General features: G+C 42.8%; 1 protein-coding gene across 4 annotated transcripts in view; it reads left to right on the plus strand.

The window, feature by feature from the left end:
* RALGPS1 (Ral GEF with PH domain and SH3 binding motif 1) overlaps positions 1-21264 on the plus strand; it is a 328055-nt gene that overhangs the window by 114492 nt on the left and 192299 nt on the right. For all 4 annotated transcript variants that reach the window (XM_063432901.1, XM_063432903.1, XM_063432904.1 and 1 more), the window contains exons 7-8: positions 2213-2302; positions 5233-5325. In XM_063432901.1, coding sequence (XP_063288971.1) covers positions 2213-2302; positions 5233-5325 — 183 coding nt within the window. The remainder of the gene's footprint in view (positions 1-2212; positions 2303-5232; positions 5326-21264) is intronic.

The following is a 21264-nucleotide window of genomic DNA, read 5'->3' on the forward strand; positions in this document are numbered from 1 at the left end:
GAAGATGGCTGTGCCCACATCAGGTAAGTATATCTACCCACCGCTGCACCCACGGGCTAAAGCACACCAAGTAAGTGATGTCACCATCGGGGGTCTTGCAAAATATGCAAAGACCCCAGAAGGTGACAGAGCCTCTTTAAGTTCTCCTACAACAAGTTATTTAAAGAGCTGTAAACATTTATCTTTAATACCTTCTTAAACTTTGTAGGTAAAGTGGATTATTGCTGATACAATTTGTCTCCAGCACTGAAACAGTCTCGTTTGTGTTCTCCCTTTCCCCATTTCTCGCATGTCGTCACGTGAAGCACATCTGGGCAGATAAAACTGCGTTGAATATTCGGAGTGATTTATACACTCTAGCCTTACTTCATTTTCTAAGATACTTTATACACATTTTTTCCACAATTAAGTAATGTTTGCAGAGCAGAACAGCTTAAAAATAAAAAGAGAGAGAGTTTATTCATTGGTCAGAGAGTTTTACGGATCTATTTATTCGGTTAGCGTTCTGTGGGCAAATTGATGGGAATATATACAGTAACGCAATAAAAAAATAAACACCGTAATCTGAGTTGGTAAAAGGATAGGGATCTGGCGCACAGCGGTGTATTAATCAAATTAGCTTTTTATTCGTTTACATTTTCTTAACGTTTCTCTGTCCCCAGACTAGAGGTTACAAACTTTGTTAAGGGTTATTCACTAAATAGACAATTTAGCGCTACAGACAAGGGAATTTTACATTAAATGTTAAAATAGCTGAACTGGAAAATTCTCCAAGATCTGCAATTTTGCTTTAAAATTTGCAGTTCCTTTGTCCGTTCGCCACAATTTCTGGTGGTTTGGGCGTGTTTAGGGGTTATATGCAATGCATTGTGCGTTTTTGCACATCAGGCGCAAATTTAAAAAAGGAAACTGAGAATCCAAATATCTTTTCATACACAATACACTGCCAAGCAAATCCAATCCTTTTCACCCTCTGTACGATCCATTCGATAATGTTTGGAAGTTTTTTTTTGGATTCATTAGGATACCAACTGGGGCTTGTTGTTGAGCTTATTGTCCTCTTTTTTTTTTTCTTTTTTTTTTTAAATCCGTTTGACAAAAAATGGGTCTCTCCCAGTACCAATAACTTGACCCCTCTTCTTCTGTTGAGATAATTTGGGAGTTTCATTTTCTTATCTATCCAAATCGGCTCAGAAATGAAAGCTAGCACATGCTGAACTCCACATTTACACAGAGTTTGACAAGTAGAGCGGAAGTAAAATGTTCAGTGGTGGGAGAGACACAATTTTTGTTCAGCTACTACTTGAACGTGGTCTGACAAATAGCCGAGGACTTGAACTACAACCTCTGCTATAAGCTGTTGTAATACAGTGAGCTGTAATGGACTTAGTATTTGTTTAAACTTCCAGATCTTTTAACAGAACATTTAGCATTTTTTCCCAAATGTGTTAATAATATTTGAGCACGTGTTAGTAATAAAAGGTCCATTAATCACTGTTCCTAAATTAATAACGCACTGTACGATGACACGGTGCACTTCTCAATGCGTTCTTTTTATGAAATATTTGTTATTGGCCTGCCACCTACATGGTTTTAGCGTTACTATCTAACACGTAAACAAAATTACTTCTTGAATCCAAAAGGTCCTGCTGGTTTCTCAATGGAGCACCAATCTACATTCATTTATATTCTTTAAATGGTACATACAACCCTTTCTCGTGCGTCAGCATTATCAAACTGAGACTTCCCCCACCAAGCTCCTGATGCAGAAAAACTCCAACTCCCAAGCTGCTTTGCATGTAGTAGATGGGCCAGTAATTATAAGAATTATTGTCCAACCACATCTGTATGTACATAGCACATTCATTATTCTTAGTGAAGTCTATCTTTACTATTCCAAACTGGCTGTTTTGTTCTGCATTTTGCATGGTTTTCAGTTCATCCACAATTCACCATTTAGTAAATAAACCACCATTAACATACACTCATGTTAACATTTTCTGGCATTTCTATATATTTAGTAAATGTTAAATTGTTCCCTTATTATTATCATTATTCAGGCAGTGACATCCCCAGCTTTTTTTTGCTTTAATTTTTAGCTATACTACACACAGAAGTATCTACTATAACATGTATTTGTGAGTTTAATGGTTCGTATAAATCTAAATACTCTGATCTTGGTGATAACCTGTTCTTTCTTGTTTATTTTCAGGTCAGTTTCTGGGTCGTTCGGGAAATATTAACAGCACAGACCTTAAAAATTCGAGCCGAAATACTGAGCCATTTTATCAAGATAGCCAAGGTAAGTCTGGCCTGCTTGTATCGCCTAGTTGTCATGTTAGTATTGATACAGGTTTTTACAGGTCACAAGTTACCTGTGATTTCATGTGATCATTATAGTGACTGGACAGTTAATAGAAATGTGTGTATGTGTATACATATATACGCTAGGGTAGTACTTAGCTGGTAGTAAATCCTGCTGTGGGGGTGTCTTGTATAGATTCCTCTAAACCTCCTAGTAGTCACCTACTATACAATGCACAAACGACAATATGGGGATACAGCTGGAAGCAAGAAAACACACCGCGTAGTTGTGACGGACCGACCGCCAATCGATGCTCCTAGCGCTTACCAAGGACCATCAGCACCGCACCGGACACCATACCCACCGCAGACTCCACGAACCGCCATAGCTTGGTTGGGGTCTCGCCGTCTTCTTCCCACCCTGGTCCAACCTCTGGACCCAGGACCATGTGGGAAGGACCTCTCCTCCAGGAGGGTATAACTGAGGGAAGGACCTCTCCTCCAGGAGGGTATAACTGAGGGAAGGACCTCTCCTCCAGGAGGGTATAACTGAGGGAAGGACCTCTCCTCCAGGAGAGTATAGCTGTGTAGCTGAAGAGAGCTCTTACAAGAGCTAGCAGTGATATAGCGGGTATAGCTGTTCCCTACAACACGAGACGAGGCTGCGAGTTGAGGGTAAGAAGGTCTGCTTTATTGAGCAACTTGCATTTCTTTTATACAGAGTTTCGTGCAAGGGGCACAATAATGATTACCGTAACACTCCCACATACAGTGTACACAATCCCTCCCCTCTGCCTGTGATATAATCAACAAAGACAATGGACTAACTCAATTAACTCTGAGCAGAAAAAACATACATTTTTACAAACCCCAAAAAGTACCCCAAACTACAACATATTCCCACAAAAGTCACATCCCTCCATAGCCCCGATCTGGGTGAACAACATATCCAAAAATCACCCAGATCGGTTCAGGAATTTCCTGGAAGTCTTATTTTTGCCCCACCGTGCACATAGTCCTATGCCGAAAACAGTTCTATACACTCGACGGCAAAACGCTGCTGGACAATTTAGGTTAGCCGCCACCACATGTTTGAATCTGGTCCAGTTAAAAGTCCAAGGGGCAGAAACAGTGCCTTTAAAATCCAATATGATCAAATAGTTTTTAAAAGGCAATACACCCCAGGGGCCATAGTCACAGGGCAAGAGGCTGGCAAGCAGGCCTCTCCAAAACCCAGTGACGGAGTGCAATTCGTTACAGTAGTGTAGTACAATAGAAACAGAAATAGTGCCACAATATGAGTGCACTCACAGGAAACAATGATCTTTTAATGTAGTAACGGTTTCTCCCACAATATATATGGGGGCTTGAGCCTACTGCACGTCCAGATAACCTGTTTCTGCTATAAACAAGGACTCCAGTGAGACCTGAAATGACAGAGAGTGAAGCTCTCACAGAGACAAACATTCAGAATAAACACATGGTAAAAAATCTTTTATTTAAAAATTTTAATTTATAAGAATCTTCTGGCGCAATGCTTTTGGTTCCCACCTTGTTGGGCTTCCTCAGGGACCACAATAAAAATACATTTAAAATTGATTTTACATAATTATGGCGGTTGTTTTAAATGTATTTTTCTTATGGTCCCTGAGGAAGCTCAACAAGAGGGAACCGGGTTGGACCAGCACAATGACCCCTGTGACAGTTTAGGTGGTCCCCAGTGATAGAATATATTCATCGTACTCCACAGCCGCTAAGCAACTGCCTATTATAAGCTCCTTACTGCAGAGGCACTGCTCTTTTCTGTTATTTTAAAAAGATACTGAGACAGTTTTAATTCAGTCCCGTCCTGTCCCCCCAATGTAATTGTAATATATATTCTGTTACCCTTTGAGAATGGGTCACTGAGCTTATTTTTCAATGGAAGAATGTGTTGCCAAGATAATACTATGTACATTAGTTAGGACCCCGATGAGAACCGCTGGCTATTCTATAAACAGCTGAAACTGAGTTTTTTTTATTCATAGGACGGCCATACAGGTCCAAGGCAACACATTCACCCTCTCTAAATTTCATGGAGCTGTGTTTGATTGAGATAGAAGCACTGTGCCCACATTTATATTTTAATTCTCTCGTTGGAACATTGTGTCACCCATCAGGAAGTCTAGTTTGCTCTCTGTAACAGACACATAACCTTTCGTAACTGCCGTGAACCATTTAATTCACTACAGATTGTTTATTCTGAATGTTTGTCTGTGTGAGATCTTCTCTCTGTGTCATTTCAAGTCCCACCAGATATTACTTGGGAAATAAGGGAACGTCCTGAATTATAGAAGTTATAGAATTGTTACTTCTCTGTAGTAAATATCTGATTCTTTTTGTATGTGTCGATCGATCTGTATCCTCTGGGGAATATAACTGCACTCTGTCTCAGATTTGGTTGCGAAAGGTTATAGATACTTTGTGGAGCCCATCTTGGAGACAACGTTGGTGGATATAGAAATTTCTAATAGAAAATCACAATGCCAATTTACTTTACTCCTTGACTATATGCATCCTTGGTATTTCTATGTTTCTGCAAAATATTATGCTGGAATTTTCATTTCTAATTTAGACCCCAAGAGAGTGCTTGGGTTTTTTAAATATATATATTTTTTAACTTCTATTACTCTTGTAGTGATAAAGACTACACTTGGCACTTCAGATGGCTGCAGACTGCATTTCCCGCGATACAGGTGTCTGTAGATTCCCAGACTTCCAGATATATGTAGATTGTGTGTTACCTTAATATGTTCAGTTTGTAGACTACATTTCCTATTATCCATAGCTAGTCTCTCCATGTGCAGAGCCGATAAGTTCAATAGATTACACTGTGCCCGTCTAATAATTTGTTATACTAAAAATGGTATTTATTTATTTTTCTTGCAGAAACTGCTGGATCTGAACAATCTGCATTCTGTCATGTCCGTTGTGTCAGCCTTACAAAGTGCGCCAATTTTTCGACTGACAAAGACCTGGGCTGTAAGTCACTTTAATCTGCACCTACCAGTTCTCTGAGTATCCAGATATTTTACCTGGTTTTCTCAACAACTCGTAATATGCCAAATGTCATTCCATTTTGCTTCTGGACTTGTAAATGCATCTAAATATATATATATTTTTTAACTTCACCATCTAAACAGCATGTTTTTATTGCTGAGTGTCATTGATAAGCTCTGGAATGGCTCTGAGTTAGTAGGAGCGCAGCATCATTCTAGATCTACACCTTGAAAATATCACTAGCTGTAACTCCCATCATTCAGCCAGGCCGGTACCCGCTAACCTAATACAATCTGTAACTCCCACCATTCAGCCAGGCCGGTACCCGCTAACCTAATACTATCTGTAACTCCCATCATTCAGCCAGGCCGGTACCCCCTAACCTAATACAATCTGTAACTCCCACCATTCAGCCAGGCCGGTACCCCCTAACCTAATACAGTCTGTAACTCCCACCATTCAGCCAGGCCGGTACCCCCTAACCTAATACAATCTGTAACTCCCACCATTCAGCCAGGCCGGTACCCCCTAACCTAATACAATCTGTAACTCCCACCATTCAGCCAGGCCGGTACCCGCTAACCTAATACTATCTGTAACTCCCACCATTCAGCCAGGCCGGTACCCGCTAACCTAATACTATCTGTAACTCCCATCATTCAGCCAGGCCGGTACCCGCTAACCTAATACAATCTGTAACTCCCACCATTCAGCCAGGCCGGTACCCCCTAACCTAATACAATCTGTAACTCCCACCATTCAGCCAGGCCGGTACCCCCTAACCTAATACAGTCTGTAACTCCCACCATTCAGCCAGGCCGGTACCCCCTAACCTAATACAATCTGTAACTCCCACCATTCAGCCAGGCCGGTACCCCCTAACCTAATACAATCTGTAACTCCCACCATTCAGCCAGGCCGGTACCCGCTAACCTAATACTATCTGTAACTCCCACCATTCAGCCAGGCCGGTACCCGCTAACCTAATACTATCTGTAACTCCCATCATTCAGCCAGGCCGGTACCCCCTAACCTAATACAATCTGTAACTCCCACCATTCAGCCAGGCCGGTACCCCCTAACCTAATACAATCTGTAACTCCCACCATTCAGCCAGGCCGGTACCCGCTAACCTAATACTATCTGTAACTCCCATCATTCAGCCAGGCCGGTACCCCCTAACCTAATACAATCTGTAACTCCCACCATTCAGCCAGGCCGGTACCCCCTAACCTAATACAATCTGTAACTCCCACCATTCAGCCAGGCCGGTACCCGCTAACCTAATACTATCTGTAACTCCCATCATTCAGCCAGGCCGGTACCCCCTAACCTAATACAGTCTGTAACTCCCATCATTCAGCCAGGCCGGTACCCGCTAACGTAATACTCTGTAACAAAGCAGTATCACAGGATAGTTATTCTGCAGTGACAGCTGCCATTAATAATGGTGTTAAATTGATGATGCGTTCCTTTGAATTCAACACCATCGTAGCATTTCAATAATAACACTTGCTCATTAAGCCATTTTTTAAAAGTGAATCTATGGAAAAAAAAAAAAAATTATTCGTACACACACTTAGATATACATATAATGGAAAAAAATGCATGTATATACTATTCTGCGTCACGACTCACCTCTGTATACCCTTCGCAAGGCAGACACATGATCCTTTTTACATCTGGTTGATTTCTCTAAACTCTCCAAATCCCATTGCAATTATATAATTACATTTGGTCATGTAACCCATAGAAAACAAAGAATAAGAATCAAACGTCATCTGGGCACCTATAATAAATCCTAGAAGGCTTGCAAGCAATGCTAACATTTAATTTGGGGAGGGGGAGCCCTGGCCCTGTCATGTGGGCTATTTTACAGTATATTACATTTTATTCCAGCGATATTTTAGTCCCCCTCCGAGGGTCTGTTCATGATTAAAGTATACCCAGATTCGTCATGGTCAGCACTAACTGTAGTCTGTAATAAAGAATTTGCTAAGCTTTCCACCCCTAACCAAACTACAGATATTCATGATTTATACCCTTACCACATGTTATATAAATAAAACCACTGCTGTTAGTAATTGCCTTGAGTGCAGCCATTTACGTTCTGCACCATGTCTGCTCTGGCTGTGCAAATATTCTAAAGAATGCATGTGCACTTTACTGCTGCTGCAAAGTCAGATATCACTCTGCATTCCTCTACACAGAGGTGAGTGACTTATATCCAAGCAATCTTTGAGTTTGGATTCCAATATTGTTGAATGGGTAAGGCAGTGGCTGAGTGACAGGCAACAGAGGGTTGTAGTCAATGGAGTATATTCAAAGCATGGTCTTGTCACCAGTGGGGTACCTCAGGGATCTGTACTTAGATCCATTCTCTTTAATATTTTTATTAGTGATATTGCAGAAGGTCTTGATGGTAAGGTATGTATTTTTGCGGATGATACTAAGATATGTAACAGGGTTGATGTTCCAGGAGGGATAAGCCAAATGGCAAATGATTTAGGTAAACTAGAAAAATGGTCAGAGTTGTGGCAACTGACATTTAATGTGGATAAGTGCAAGATAATGCATCTTGGATGTAAAAACCCAAGGGCAGAGTACAGAATATTTGATAGAGTCCTAACCTCAACATCTGAGGAAAGGGATTTAGGGGTAATTATTTCTGAGGACTTAAAGGTAGGCAGACAATGTAATAGAGCAGCAGGAAATGCTAGCAGAATGCTTGGCTGTATAGGGAGAGGTATTAGCAGTAGAAAGAGGGAAGTGCTCATGCCATTGTACAGAACACTGGTGAGACCTCACTTGGAGTATTGTACGCAGTACTGGAGACCGTATCTTCAGAAGGATATTGATACCTTAGAGAGAGTTCAAAGAAGGGCTACTAAGCTGGTTCATGGATTGCAGGATAAAACTTACCAGGAAAGGTTAAAGGATCTTAACATGTATAGCTTGGAGGAAAGACGAGACAGGGGGAATATGATAGAAACATTTAAATACCGTATTTATCGGCGTATAACACGCACCTTTTCTCCCTGAAAATAGGGAGAAAATCATGGGTGCGTGTTATACGCCGATATCCCACATTTACTTACCTGTCTTGAAGCGTGGGCCGGCTTCACAGCGCGCACCGCGGAACTGGAACTTAAATTTCAGGTTCCGGTTTCCGGCGGTGCGCGCTGTGAAGCCGGCCCACGCTTCAAGACAGGTAAGTAAATATGGGACAGAGGGAAAGTGCACTAGGGAACACTATGGGAGGGGACACACACACACTATGGGGGGTGGAGAATAGTATGGGAGGGGGGGAAGAATACTATGGAAAGGGGGGGTGGGATACTATGGGAGGGGGTGGAGAATACTATGGGAGGGGGGGAAGAATACTATGGAAAGGGGGGGGACACTATGGGAGGGGGTGGAGAATACTATGAGGGGGGAGAGAATACTATGGGAGGGGGGAGGAGATTACTATGGAAAGGGGGGGGGAACACTATGGGATGAGGGGGGGGGGGTGGAAATTTCCTGGAATTTCCTTCTGGAAATGAGGTGCGTGTTATACGCCGGGGCGTGTTATACGCAGATAAATACTGTACATAAAGGGAATCAACACAGTAAAGGAGGAGACTATATTTAAAAGAAGAAAAACTACCACAACAAGAGGACATAGTCTTAAATTAGAGGGGCAAAGGTTTAAAAATAATATCAGGAAGTATTACTTTACTGAGGGGGTAGTGTATACATGGAATAGCCTTCCAGCTGAAGTGGTAGAGGTTAACACAGTAAAGGAGTTTAAGCATGCGTGGGATAGGCATAAGGCTATCCTAACTATAAGATAAGGCCAGGGACTAATGAAAGTATTTAGAAAATTGGACAGACTAGATGGGCCGAATGGTTCTTATCTGCCGTCACATTCTATGTTTCTATGTTTCTAAGTATATCCAAACCCAATGCCATAAAGCAACGCAAGGCAAGATAACTGTCGTCTACAACGTTTCAAATAACACCCTATTTTAATTGACGCAATTGATTTTCATTATGTAGTAATATTTCCTTTGAAATATATACTTAGACAGAATTAGCGGAACTGTGATTATAATTTTTTTTCCAATCTGAATTATATTTTTTTTTTACAATTCGATGATTAGTGAATAGATCCATCAGTATTTTATCAACTGTGTTCTGTGTGAAAGCCTTTTCAATAATCTAGGGATTTTGAAGAAATCACAAGATATTTTCAAGTTTCAGGCTGAAATGGCCAACTTGCAATAACTATAAAATCTACTTTTTTATTTTGGCCCTCAAAAAATACTCTGTGAATATCTTCATATATTTGTGTCCTGTTTTCTAATTTCTGCAGATTTTATGTCCTTATTTTCAATTCTTTGCATATTAATAAAGTACAGCACATCAGACGGATAATAGTAATCATAATAAATTCGCTGCCTGTAGCTAGAGCGTCTTCATTTTTTGTTTAGTCTACTGAGCGTTTGATTAGTATTTTTTTTTTTTTTTGTGGAAACTTATACCAAAAACCATATGTGCCGAGGCTGGACTTGTTAAAGATGTAAAAGAATTCCTTCGCATTTCTGTGGATATATTCAGACAGCTCACATATAACCCTTAAACCGAAACTCCCTATAGATAAAGGTTTATCGTTCCCTGTCCACAGGGGCCAGTGCGATGAAATGCAGTGTTTGGTTATCGATGAAAACATTGGTTGTTAACACGGCTTGTTTTACTTGCTCAGTGAGGAACCAAAGACCACACAAGCATGTGCAATCTGCTTCGGCTATTTCAGGCATTCTAGGCAGCAGGGGGGTTGTTGTGAATAAAATCATTTTCCACCCCGTCCTCTATTTGTGATCTTTCCCACCGCTTAGGAGTTAGGGCAAGGGAAGGTTCCCTGTTGCCTGGAGGTCTGGACCCCTTACCATCACAGACTCATTGTCAGTGCTGACTTCTGCCATGCACACAGTCTCTCTGGACAATGACATAATCTGTGGGCTTGGTGTGTGTAATAGAACCAGCGCCATTGGGGGGGGGGGGGGGGGGGGGGGGAAGGAAGAAAGAAAGCTGTCCAGCAGGCCCAGATCTCATTCACTGCTAAACACCAAGTAGATTGCCAGATTCATGTCCCTTTAATATCGGCTGCTTCTGTGCCCTCGAGCCAGCTAATGTGGGGTAAGACATTCATGGAAGGTCAATAAACAAGGAATGCTTGTTGTTATTATTTACAGTTTTTATCCCCAAATCGACATATTCAGAAAGTAAATCACATATATGTGATAGATAGAGTTTCAGAAACATAATTGATGAACGATAACAACATTTATAGATTGTGGACAGAGGATGTGCGCTCTTAAAATCCGGATTCCTTCCAGCAGTCTTAGGCTCAGCAGTAGAAAAAGATGTTAAAGCAAGGAGACGATGGCAGAAACCACACAAAGGAACTTTGTATTCCTTTCATCCTGTCCGGGTATAGATCCTTTCAGAGAATTGCAGCCATTCGGCACCTAAATACACTCCAGTGAGGAGATATACCTTTAAGAAAAAGAATATTAAAAAAACAAGCAAACCGAACAAAACGCCATGTGGGGTCTTCTTTTTTTAGGCCTGCAGTATATACTTACTATATTGTCGCATTACAGTCCTTTATTAATTTATTTTTATAAATCCTTTCATAGCAAAACAGGATTTAACAATTAATGAAACTGCAGAGAGATCGTGGCTTTAACCCTTTGAGCATCAGTAGAGTTGTTTCCAACGCATTGCATAGCATTGCTTTGCGTATACCTCTGGCCCTCGGACAGTTAATTATATGCCTTGGGATTTTGTTGACTCAGCAGTGGAAGAGTCGACCACAGACAGACTTCGCTTGTCCTCAGCCTTTGCCAGCTCTGTCTACGGCCTCCACATCTCCCATTCTGTTGCTTTGCTTATCATTCAGTTTAAACATTTATATTAAACAGCGCAGCGTGATTTCCGCTCTCTGCACCGGGATAATATCCTGCTCTCCCTATAAATAGTCAAACAGCTCCCAGGCTACACGATTGGCTCTGATCCCAGGCGATGTGAATCTGTGTCACTGCTCGCTGGCAGATGTACTCCACTGAACGATCTACAGCTTCGATAAGGATCGTCTGTCGATAGGAGAGATGAAAGCTCTGCTTTAACACAATAATTCGAGGATTTCCATACACAGCAGCCTGGATCTTGACAAGGTCCCATTTTTCATTTACATTAGACACAATTCTCCCCCTTGTCTCTCAATGCACAGGCACGCCATTTGTTTGTCACAGATATTCTTTGCCAAATGCACAAATTGACAGAAAGAGGCACTTTCATTTTCAAAGGTTTGGTTGGAGGTTGCGCCAGGGGCGCCCGGGGCTATTTAAGACATTTCGTGGATTCCTGGCTGACTGAAAAGTTTTGTAGCTAAAATGTAATTTAAAACACCCAAAGTGTCTCATTTACGAAATGCTTGCTAAACACATTTATTGTCATTTAAAGACACATTGTGACTTTAGTTTTGAATTTTATTGCAGTGAAGTTCCATTATACACTCAGACATAATAAAACGTATATGTTTCTAGAGGAGCATTAAGCTATAAAAGGGGGTGTACAGGGATTTGGGGCCATAATAGGATTGGACATCCCTAAAACTGACATACCAGTGGTTTTCTACATGCCCTTCCTTGTGTCTCCTGCGTTTAACCCTCCATTAAGAGTATAATTCATCTTATTGGAAAATGCCTCCTATTCACTTGTAATTAATGCCTCCGTACATTTCCAAATCTTTATGCCTGGTGACTCGTGATTGGGTGATCAGATCTGTTGGTCTTCTTCTGTGATTGGCTGTACTAAGTATTATTATTGTTATTATTATTTTATTTTTTTATATAGCGCCATCAAATTCCGTAGCGCTGTACAATGGGTGGACTGACAGACACATAATTGAGATCAGACCACTGGACGTACAGGAACAGAGGGGATTGAGGGCCCTGGTCGATGAGCTTACATGCTCTAATAAGTTTTAGAGAAATAAGATGGACAATAAAAAAGCCACATATCAACCAATAGAAAAGGTTTCCTCGAATTCCCTTTTCCAGAAGTTTATTCCTTAAGGGGTTAAAGGGACACTGTAGTCACCAGAACAACTATAGCCTAATGTAATTGTTCTGGTGTGTACACTGTGCGCAGAATTATTAGGCAAATGAGTATTTTGACCACATCATCCTCTTTATGCATGTTGTCTTACTCCAAGCTGTATAGGCTCGAAAGCCTACTACCAATTAAGCATATTAGGTGATGTGCATCTCTGTAATGAGAAGGGGTGTGGTCTAATGACATCAACACCCTATATCAGGTGTGCATAATTATTAGGCAACTTCCTTTTCTTTGGCAAAATGGGTCAAAAGAAGGACTTGACAGGCTCAGAAAAGTCAAAAATAGTGAGATATCTTGCAGAGGGATGCAGCACTCTTAAAATTGCAAAGCTTCTGAAGCGTGATCATCGAACAATCAAGCGTTTCATTCAAAATAGTCAACAGGGTCGCAAGAAGCGTGTGGAGAAACCAAGGCGCAAAATAACTGCCCATGAACTGAGAAAAGTCAAGTGTGCAGCTGCCAAGATGCCACTTGCCACCAGTTTGGCCATATTTCAGAGCTGCAACATCACTGGAGTGCCCGAAAGCACAAGGTGTGCAATACTCAGAGACATGGCCAAGGTAAGAAAGGCTGAAAGACGACCACCACTGAACAAGACACACAAGCTGAAACGTCAAGACTGGGCCAAGAAAAATCTCAAGACTGATTTTTCTAAGGTTGTATGGACTGATGAAATGAGAGTGAGTCTTGATGGGCCAGATGGATGGATTGGTAAAGGGCAGAGAGCTCCAGTCCGACTCAGACGCCAGCAAGGTGGAGGTGGAGTATGATGAGCTTGTGGGGCCTTTTCGGGTTGAGGATGGAGTCAAGCTCAACTCCCAGTTTCTGGAAGACACCTTCTTCAAGCAGTGGTACAGAAAGAAGTCTGCATCCTTCAAGAAAAACATGATTTTCATGCAGGACAATGCTCCATCACACGCGTCCAAGTACTCCACAGCGTGGCTGGCAAGAAAGGGTATAAAAGAAGAAAATCTAATGACATGGCCTCCTTGTTCACCTGATCTGAACCCCATTGAGAACCCGTGGTCCATCATCAAATGTGAGATTTACAAGGAGGGAAAACAGTACACCTCTCTGAACAGTGTCTGGGAGGTTGTGGTTGCTGCTGCACGCAATGTTGATGGTGAACAGATCAAAACACTGACAGAATCCATGGATGGCAGGCTTTTGAGTGTCCTTGCAAAGAAAGGTGGCTATATTGGTCACTGATTTGTTTTTGTTATGTTTTTGAATGTCAGAAATGTATATTTGTGAATGTTGAGATGTTATATTGGTTTCACTGGTAAAAATAAATAATTGAAATGGGTATATATTTGTTTTTTGTTAAGTTGCCTAATAATTATGCACAGTAATAGTCACCTGCACACACAGATATCCCCCTAAAATAGCTATAACTAAAAACAAACTAAAAACTACTTCCAAAAATATTCAGCTTTGATATTAATGAGTTTTTTGGGTTCATTGAGAACATGGTTGTTGTTCAATAATAAAATTAATCCTCAAAAATACAACTTGCCTAATAATTCTGCACTCCCTGTATAGTATGCCCCTGCAGAGAAAAGACAGTGTTTACATTACAACCTAGGGATACCTTCAGTGGCAGTCACTCAGACGGCCACTAGAGGTGCTTCCTGCTTCAGTACTGCATAGTGTGCAGCACTGACGTTCAGCTTCGTGACGGACCACCTTGCACCCAACCGGGTGCCTCCGCCAATTGCTGCTTCCTAGTAGCCTGGAGTACTACAAGCACCGCACCAGACGCCATAAGCACTGTAGCCCCTTAGCCGCCGCAGCAGCTTGGCTGGGGTCTCGCTGTCCTCCACCCACCCTGGACCCAAGCATAGGATTCAGCTTTCAGTGGGTGGACCTCTCCTACTACAGAAAGTCTAGCAGGTATAGCTGTGTAGCTCTTACAAGAGCTGGTGATTATAGCCAGTATAGCAATCCGAAGCAGGTATAACTGGTATAGCTGTTCCCTACAATCACGAGACGAGGCTCTGTTTTGAGGGTGACGTGAACTCATTTTAATGGGACCACAACTGGCCTTTTATGCAGTCCCCATGCAAGGGGTACTCCCCCCTGGACCTGAGAGTCAACCACAGTAGGAACAAATACACAATCACATTGGTTTTCAGATCCAGGACACTCCCATACAAACTAATTCAATCCCTCCTCTGTACCTGGGAGATAATTGAGTCAAGAACTGTATTAACTCAATTATCTCCAAACACAAACACATGCTTTTACAAAAAAAAAAACAAATACCCCCAAAACACACGAAACCCCCACAAAAGTTACATCCCCTGATAGCCCCGATCTGGATTACCAATATATCCAAAAATCACCAGATCGGTTCAGGAGTTCAGAAATTTCCTGGAAGTCAAAGTTTGACCGACCGCAAGCATGGACCCATGCCCAAAACAGTTCCATAGAAGTGCCGTTGGGGGACCGGCCGGGAACCGCGAAGTCTTCATGCCGACAATAGTTCCAGGGCATTCGCGGCTAAGTCCCCCTGAAGTCTATTCGCGTTTTTGGTCCATGAGAACAGCCGCCAGGGAGCTAGCGTTCGGTTCTATGCACACGAATGGAAAGTGCTGAACCAGGGGAACTTTTGGCAGGAGGCAGGCAAGCAGGCCCCTCCAAAAGCCTGTGGCGAGATTCTGTTCGCCATAAGTGTCTCCACACTCTGCATGGAGACACTGAACTTTTGCTATTGATTGGCCAGCAGGACGTTTGGCCCCGCTCCCGGCCCACCTTCTTGGCAATCCAAGCCAATCCAATGCTTTCCTATAGGAAAGCATCGGGATTGGCTGAGGTAATCAATTCTGAAGATGTCCGCCAAGAGGGTTGGGGCTGGAAATAAGGTGTGTTTTCACCCTGTTTGAGAAGGGCAAAAGAAGGAGGGGCTGTGAGGTACATAATGTTTTTAGAACCTAGAGTGTCTGGTATACATGTTTGTGTTCCTGACCCTATAGTGTTCCTTTAATAAAATCATAAATCGAGCTTGTTTAGGATACGACCAAGATTCCCCCAGCTGTTAATTAGACTTTGTTTCTGGGGTCAGAATATTTTTTCAGTCTATGAATGCACATCCTGTACACCGTTGAACAAGCATGTCAAACTCAAAAGCTAGCACGGACCAAACAAACAAGGTTTAAGTTTATGTGGACCGCAAAAAAAGAAGCAGACTTAAATGTTCATAGAAAGTAGGTTTGTTTTGAAAAGTACAGTATGAAAAAAACAAACAAAAAAAACAGCATCCCCCTTTACTAAACCCCGGCCCTTGTTTAAAAACAAAAAACAAAAAAAAAACTTTAGCCAACAAGCAGACTCCACTCACATTGCCGTGTCAGTATACGACGCCGGAGTCCAGCCTCTGGCATACCCCCAATGGCGCCACCCGCACCCTGTGCCAAAGTGGATCCTCCCGCTACTCCTTGAAACCCTGTGAGCGTGGAGCACATCGACGTCACGTCGGAATGTGACGTGGCGTTGTGTGACTCTGTGCACCTCCAGGTCCTCCACTGTCCAGCCGCAGCCATCGCAACTCTGACAGACACACACACTCACTCTCTGATAGACACACACACACACACTCACTAATTGTCAGTTTAGTGATGCCGGGTGCCGGAATGACATCATATTCCGGCATCCGGCATCACTACAGAGGGCGCACGCGAGGGAGCAGTGAGGAGCAGGTAGACTGAGCTCCCTCGCTGCCACTAGCGACTTCTCCTCCCCGGCTGGTACAGGGTACATTTTAGCAGAGTAGGCACCCACAATGTGGGGAGAGCTGGTGCCTACTCTGCTTTAGTAAGCATGGCAAACTTGTGGCTCGCTGGGCCGCAAAAATATTCATTGTGGGCCGCACGCGAGTTTGACATGCTTGCCGTGCTTTATACAATAATGTTACAGTAGAGTTAATTTATAAATCTGGCGTCACAATAGTATGGAGGCATCCATCTATGCTCTGTCACTTCATACATTGTACAGTATGACTCCCATGGCAAGCCGTCTGGCTTACTCATTATAAACCCTGTACTAGCAGGTTATAACATAAATAATGTGTCGGGCGGGTTTATAAAGTCTGTACGTGTCCAAGACATCTCAAACACAATTCTGCCTTAGAAACCTGCGCTGGCACTACACAGATCCCTTTAGGACTAATTTAAGGCCTTCTATGGGTTTTCTCGCGTAGTATTGCTATGGGAGATTATTGCTACTATTTACTGGATTAACAATACTTTGCCATGTAAATTGGACAAATAGCCCAAATTGGTAGAGCTGAGTGCCCCAGCTGATAAAGGATTCTAGGATTAAAAAAGAAAGTCCACAACAAATGTTCCAGCGTTCGCCCATGAGGTTATAACTGGGATACACCCACTGCTGAACCACATGGGTCACATTAAACGAACCCCACTAGATGAAAATAAAAACATATGCATATGGTTCCATCCTGGCACAGCCAACGCATACATCGCATTATAAAAAGAGGGGAAGAAGCAGAAACATCGGGCGAGATTTATTAAAGTACAGTTTCCATGGAAACCAGCCAACACATTCCATTTGTGACTCCTCCCCTTGTACATCTTTATTCCTTTTTTCAGAACACAACAGTTTGATAAGGTCTTCGCATGGACTGACAGAGAGCCAATATGGAGGCACTTCCTGCCCAAATACAAAATAGATAAAAATCACTGATATAACCAGGGTCGGCCTTAGGCCTTTGGGCGCCCTGTGCGAGAAATCTTCACAGCGCCCCCTCTTCCCGTCCCCCCCAACCCCACTCCCCCACTCCTTCCTCCCTCCTTCCCCCTTCCCCCTTCCCACACACACAAACACACACAGACAGTCACACACAGACAGCCACACACAAACACACACACACAGACATAGAATGTGACGGCAGATAAGAACCATTCGGCCTATCTAGTCTGCCCAGTCAGTCACACATAGGCAGTCACACACACACACACACACAGGCAGACAGCCACACACACACACACACAGGCAGACAGCCACACACACACACAGGCAGACAGCCACACACACACACACACAGGCAGACAGCCACACACACACACAGGCAGACAGCCACACACACACACACACACACACACACACAGGCAGACAGCCACACACACACACACACAGGCAGACAGCCACACACACACACACACAGGCAGACAGTCACACACACACACACACACAGGCAGACAGTCACACACACACACACACACACACACACAGGCAGACAGCCACACACACACACACACACACAGGCAGACAGCCACACACACACACACACACACACACACATACAGGCAGACAGTCACAGACAGTCACACACATAGGCAGACAGTCACACGCACAGTCACACACACACACAGTCACACACACACAGACAGGCAGACAGTCACACACACAGAGACCGTCACACACACACAGAGACCGTCACACACACACACAGAGACAGTCACACACACACACAGAGACAGTCACACACATACACACAGACAGTCACACACATACACACAGACAGTCACACACACACACACACAGGCAGACAGTCACACACACACACACAGGCAGACAGTCACACACACACACACACAGGCAGACAGTCACACACACACACACAGGCAGACAGTCACACACACACACACACACAGGCAAGACAGTCACACACACACACACACACACACAGGCAGACAGTCTCACACACACACACAGGCAGACAGTCACACACACACACACACAGTCACACACACAGACACACAGTCACACACACAGACACACAGGCAGACAATTACATAGTTACCTCTGTTACTTGTGGAGGCAGACAGGCAGTGCAGCTCCTGGATTCTAGTTGTTGGGGGAAGCAGGGACTCCTTCCTGCTTCCCCTGCAGCAGTTAGACGGCATTTTAGCTCCGCCCCCGGCACACGCTAAGCCCCGCCGCACGCTAAGCCCCGCCCCCACCGCAAATGATTCTATTTTTTTTTTATCCCGGCCATGTGTGAGCTGTGCGGCCGCAGGGCGCCCCCTCCTCCATGGCGCCCTGTGCGGCCGCACAGCTCGCACACCCCTAAGGCCGGCCCTGGATATAACCCCCATGAAAACATGCATGCACTTATTATACATGTTTTCATTGGAGCTATATCTAAAACAGTTTGCAAAAACTGCAGATCTCTTGTCTGTTGCCTTTGAAAGTCCTCCCCTTCTAACCCCGCCCACACTTTCTGTGGCCGTCCAATCACAGACCTTTTAATGCAGCTCAATGAGAAGTCTTTGCAAGGCAGGTGCTCTGGGCATATGAGCTAACCAAACCAGGAAGAGCCAGGACATGTTGTCAGTTTGTAAGCCAGGGGGATCCGACCCGGTTAATTTACAAAAGTGTAAATTTCTATTGAAAGCTGCACTCTTTGCAAAATGTAAAAAGTAGGACTCACTATCCACACAGATAGCTTTTCAGCAAGTGAACATGCTTAAGGGGTCTGGAGTGTCCCTTTAAGATCACACAAAAGCTGACATCTTGCATGCTACTCCATGTGTTTACCCAGCCTAGCGATCCCAGTGCAGTATTTCTACATGTCAAGCGCTGAGTCACCTGTTGACCCCAGCTAAACTTCTTATCAAAACAATCTGTTTTTATTAAATCATCAGTGAAGGCAAATCCCAAATGTAAGGGTTTGTGTGGATATTTGATTACATGCCATGTGGAAGCACATCAAACTAAATATGATTGACCAACAGCACAGTTCTTGGCTCCCCGTTTACCTGTCTGTCTCAATACCGATCCCGTTTAGAACATACCCTGCTTTTCAAACCCAATGTCTTTCGGTTCTCGTGAAAAGTGAGCCAACTTGTTTAATCAGTTCAGTCTTGGAAACATTTCAGAGATTTAGGGCCTTTTAGAAGCTTGAGACAATTTTGGAGGAAAACTCAATTTTAGATATGTTTTGTTGCCAGTTCATAACGAGCTGCAGAAGCAATGTTTTTGCAAAAAATAAAAAACATACTTTTTAAGTGAACTTTTGTTTACTATAAAGCCTCCTATAATTCTAAAATGAAATGCTGCTGTTTTGATGACGAAGCTGGAGTCACTAAATACATTTTTTGGGGATTGCTCTCGTCTCTCTGAGAAATCATTGCGTTAGAATCTTAGGAAACGCAGCGTGTGGACACCATTTTCCATAGACACATTTTCAGCATGAAAAGGGATTAAAATAGTTTCCAGTCCCTTCCTTGCATATAAAAAAGTTTTGTGAGATTCCCCGACGCCTGAGACTTCTCTTATTCCTATTGTCCTGAATTGGTATCAAGTTGCGGCTTTGTTGAAATAATGACAATATAAGTTTAGATTTAAAATAATGCAGACAAAGTCTTTAGACCATATTATTATATTTATTTAACTATATTTAGAAAGTATATTATAAAACTAAATTGTAAAGCACTAATAGGCTTAATACGCCTTTTCTTTCTCTGTGTTAAAACTTGCGAGAGTTTCTGACATCTGGGAAAATGTTGGGGAGGAAACAAGGTTTCTGTAAGACACGTGAATTATGTGAAGGGAGGCATTACAAGGGAACTGTTATTTGCCACGATTTTTAATATTCGTTTTACCTTATCCCTAATTTTTTAAAACAAGTGTGTATATATGTGATTAGAAATATTAAATTAAATGTAGAACTCCACACTGCTTTATCTTGTAACTGGGTGCCTCCAAGGGGGTATTGGGTTAGTTGGGTATTAGGGTATTGGGGAAGGGTGGGTTGCAGTGGATGGAAGGGGGAGAGTTGGAAGAAGTGAATAGCAATACGGGGGCACGTCTTTGAAGATGGGAGAGCGGGGAGGTTATCAGAAGGGGGGGTTAGAAAGTGAAAGAGAGCAATCTTTTCATTTAAATTATGTTTACATACGTATCCGTTTCTATTATTTGGTTAAATCGTCCTATGAATGTGTCATCGAACCATATAGTGCTTTTTACCGAGCTGTGGTTGAAGAAGCTGGAATTTGACAGTTTAAAAGGGGAGCATCGCTTTCTAAGTCTCTCGCTCTTTAACAAGTATGTGTTTTGTAAGGACTGAAAAAAAAACACTCGGAATGCTACCCTAGACTGAGTGCCTCCATCTTAGCTCCCTGTCAATCATTATTATAAACTCTGCCTTTTGCACCTGTCAGTCAGCAATGAAAAAGTAGAACGAAAAGAGAATGGCTGATACAATGTTTCAATGCGTGCCTTGGCTGTGCCAGGACTGAACTGGAATGTGATGTCAGTTGCTAATCCTCAATATATAATTAAAAGAAAATGGAGTATTGCGTGAGGAAAATGTTAACACAAATTCCTAGTGACTACATATGTTTTATTCCGTGGTGAGTGGGGTCGCAGAACTTGCACTCGTAATTCATTTACAGTGCATTCCATTTTTGCCCTGAATGCAGATTTTTGCGATCCTTAATATTATATTTATGTTCTGTCATTGTCATCCCTCGTGGATTATCCCAGATAGTTAATGCTACTTTGAAAGGTACGGACAGGAAATAATCTGATGTCTCTCATTTAGTTTTGAAATATGTTCTTTCCACCAGTAATTCTCAAATGCTTCCCCTGCGCACAGCTACAGTAAGAAAAAAGGTACAAAGTAAGTCATTATAATGCGTGAAATAAACCTTCGACCCACAGCGTGCGCTATCCTGTCAAGATGGACTTCAAAAAGTCGTTCTTGCGGCACACTCAGACCCGGCTCACACT

The sequence above is a fragment of the Pelobates fuscus genome, chromosome 9, assembly GCF_036172605.1.
Source record: "Pelobates fuscus isolate aPelFus1 chromosome 9, aPelFus1.pri, whole genome shotgun sequence".
NCBI lineage: Eukaryota > Metazoa > Chordata > Amphibia > Anura > Pelobatidae > Pelobates > Pelobates fuscus.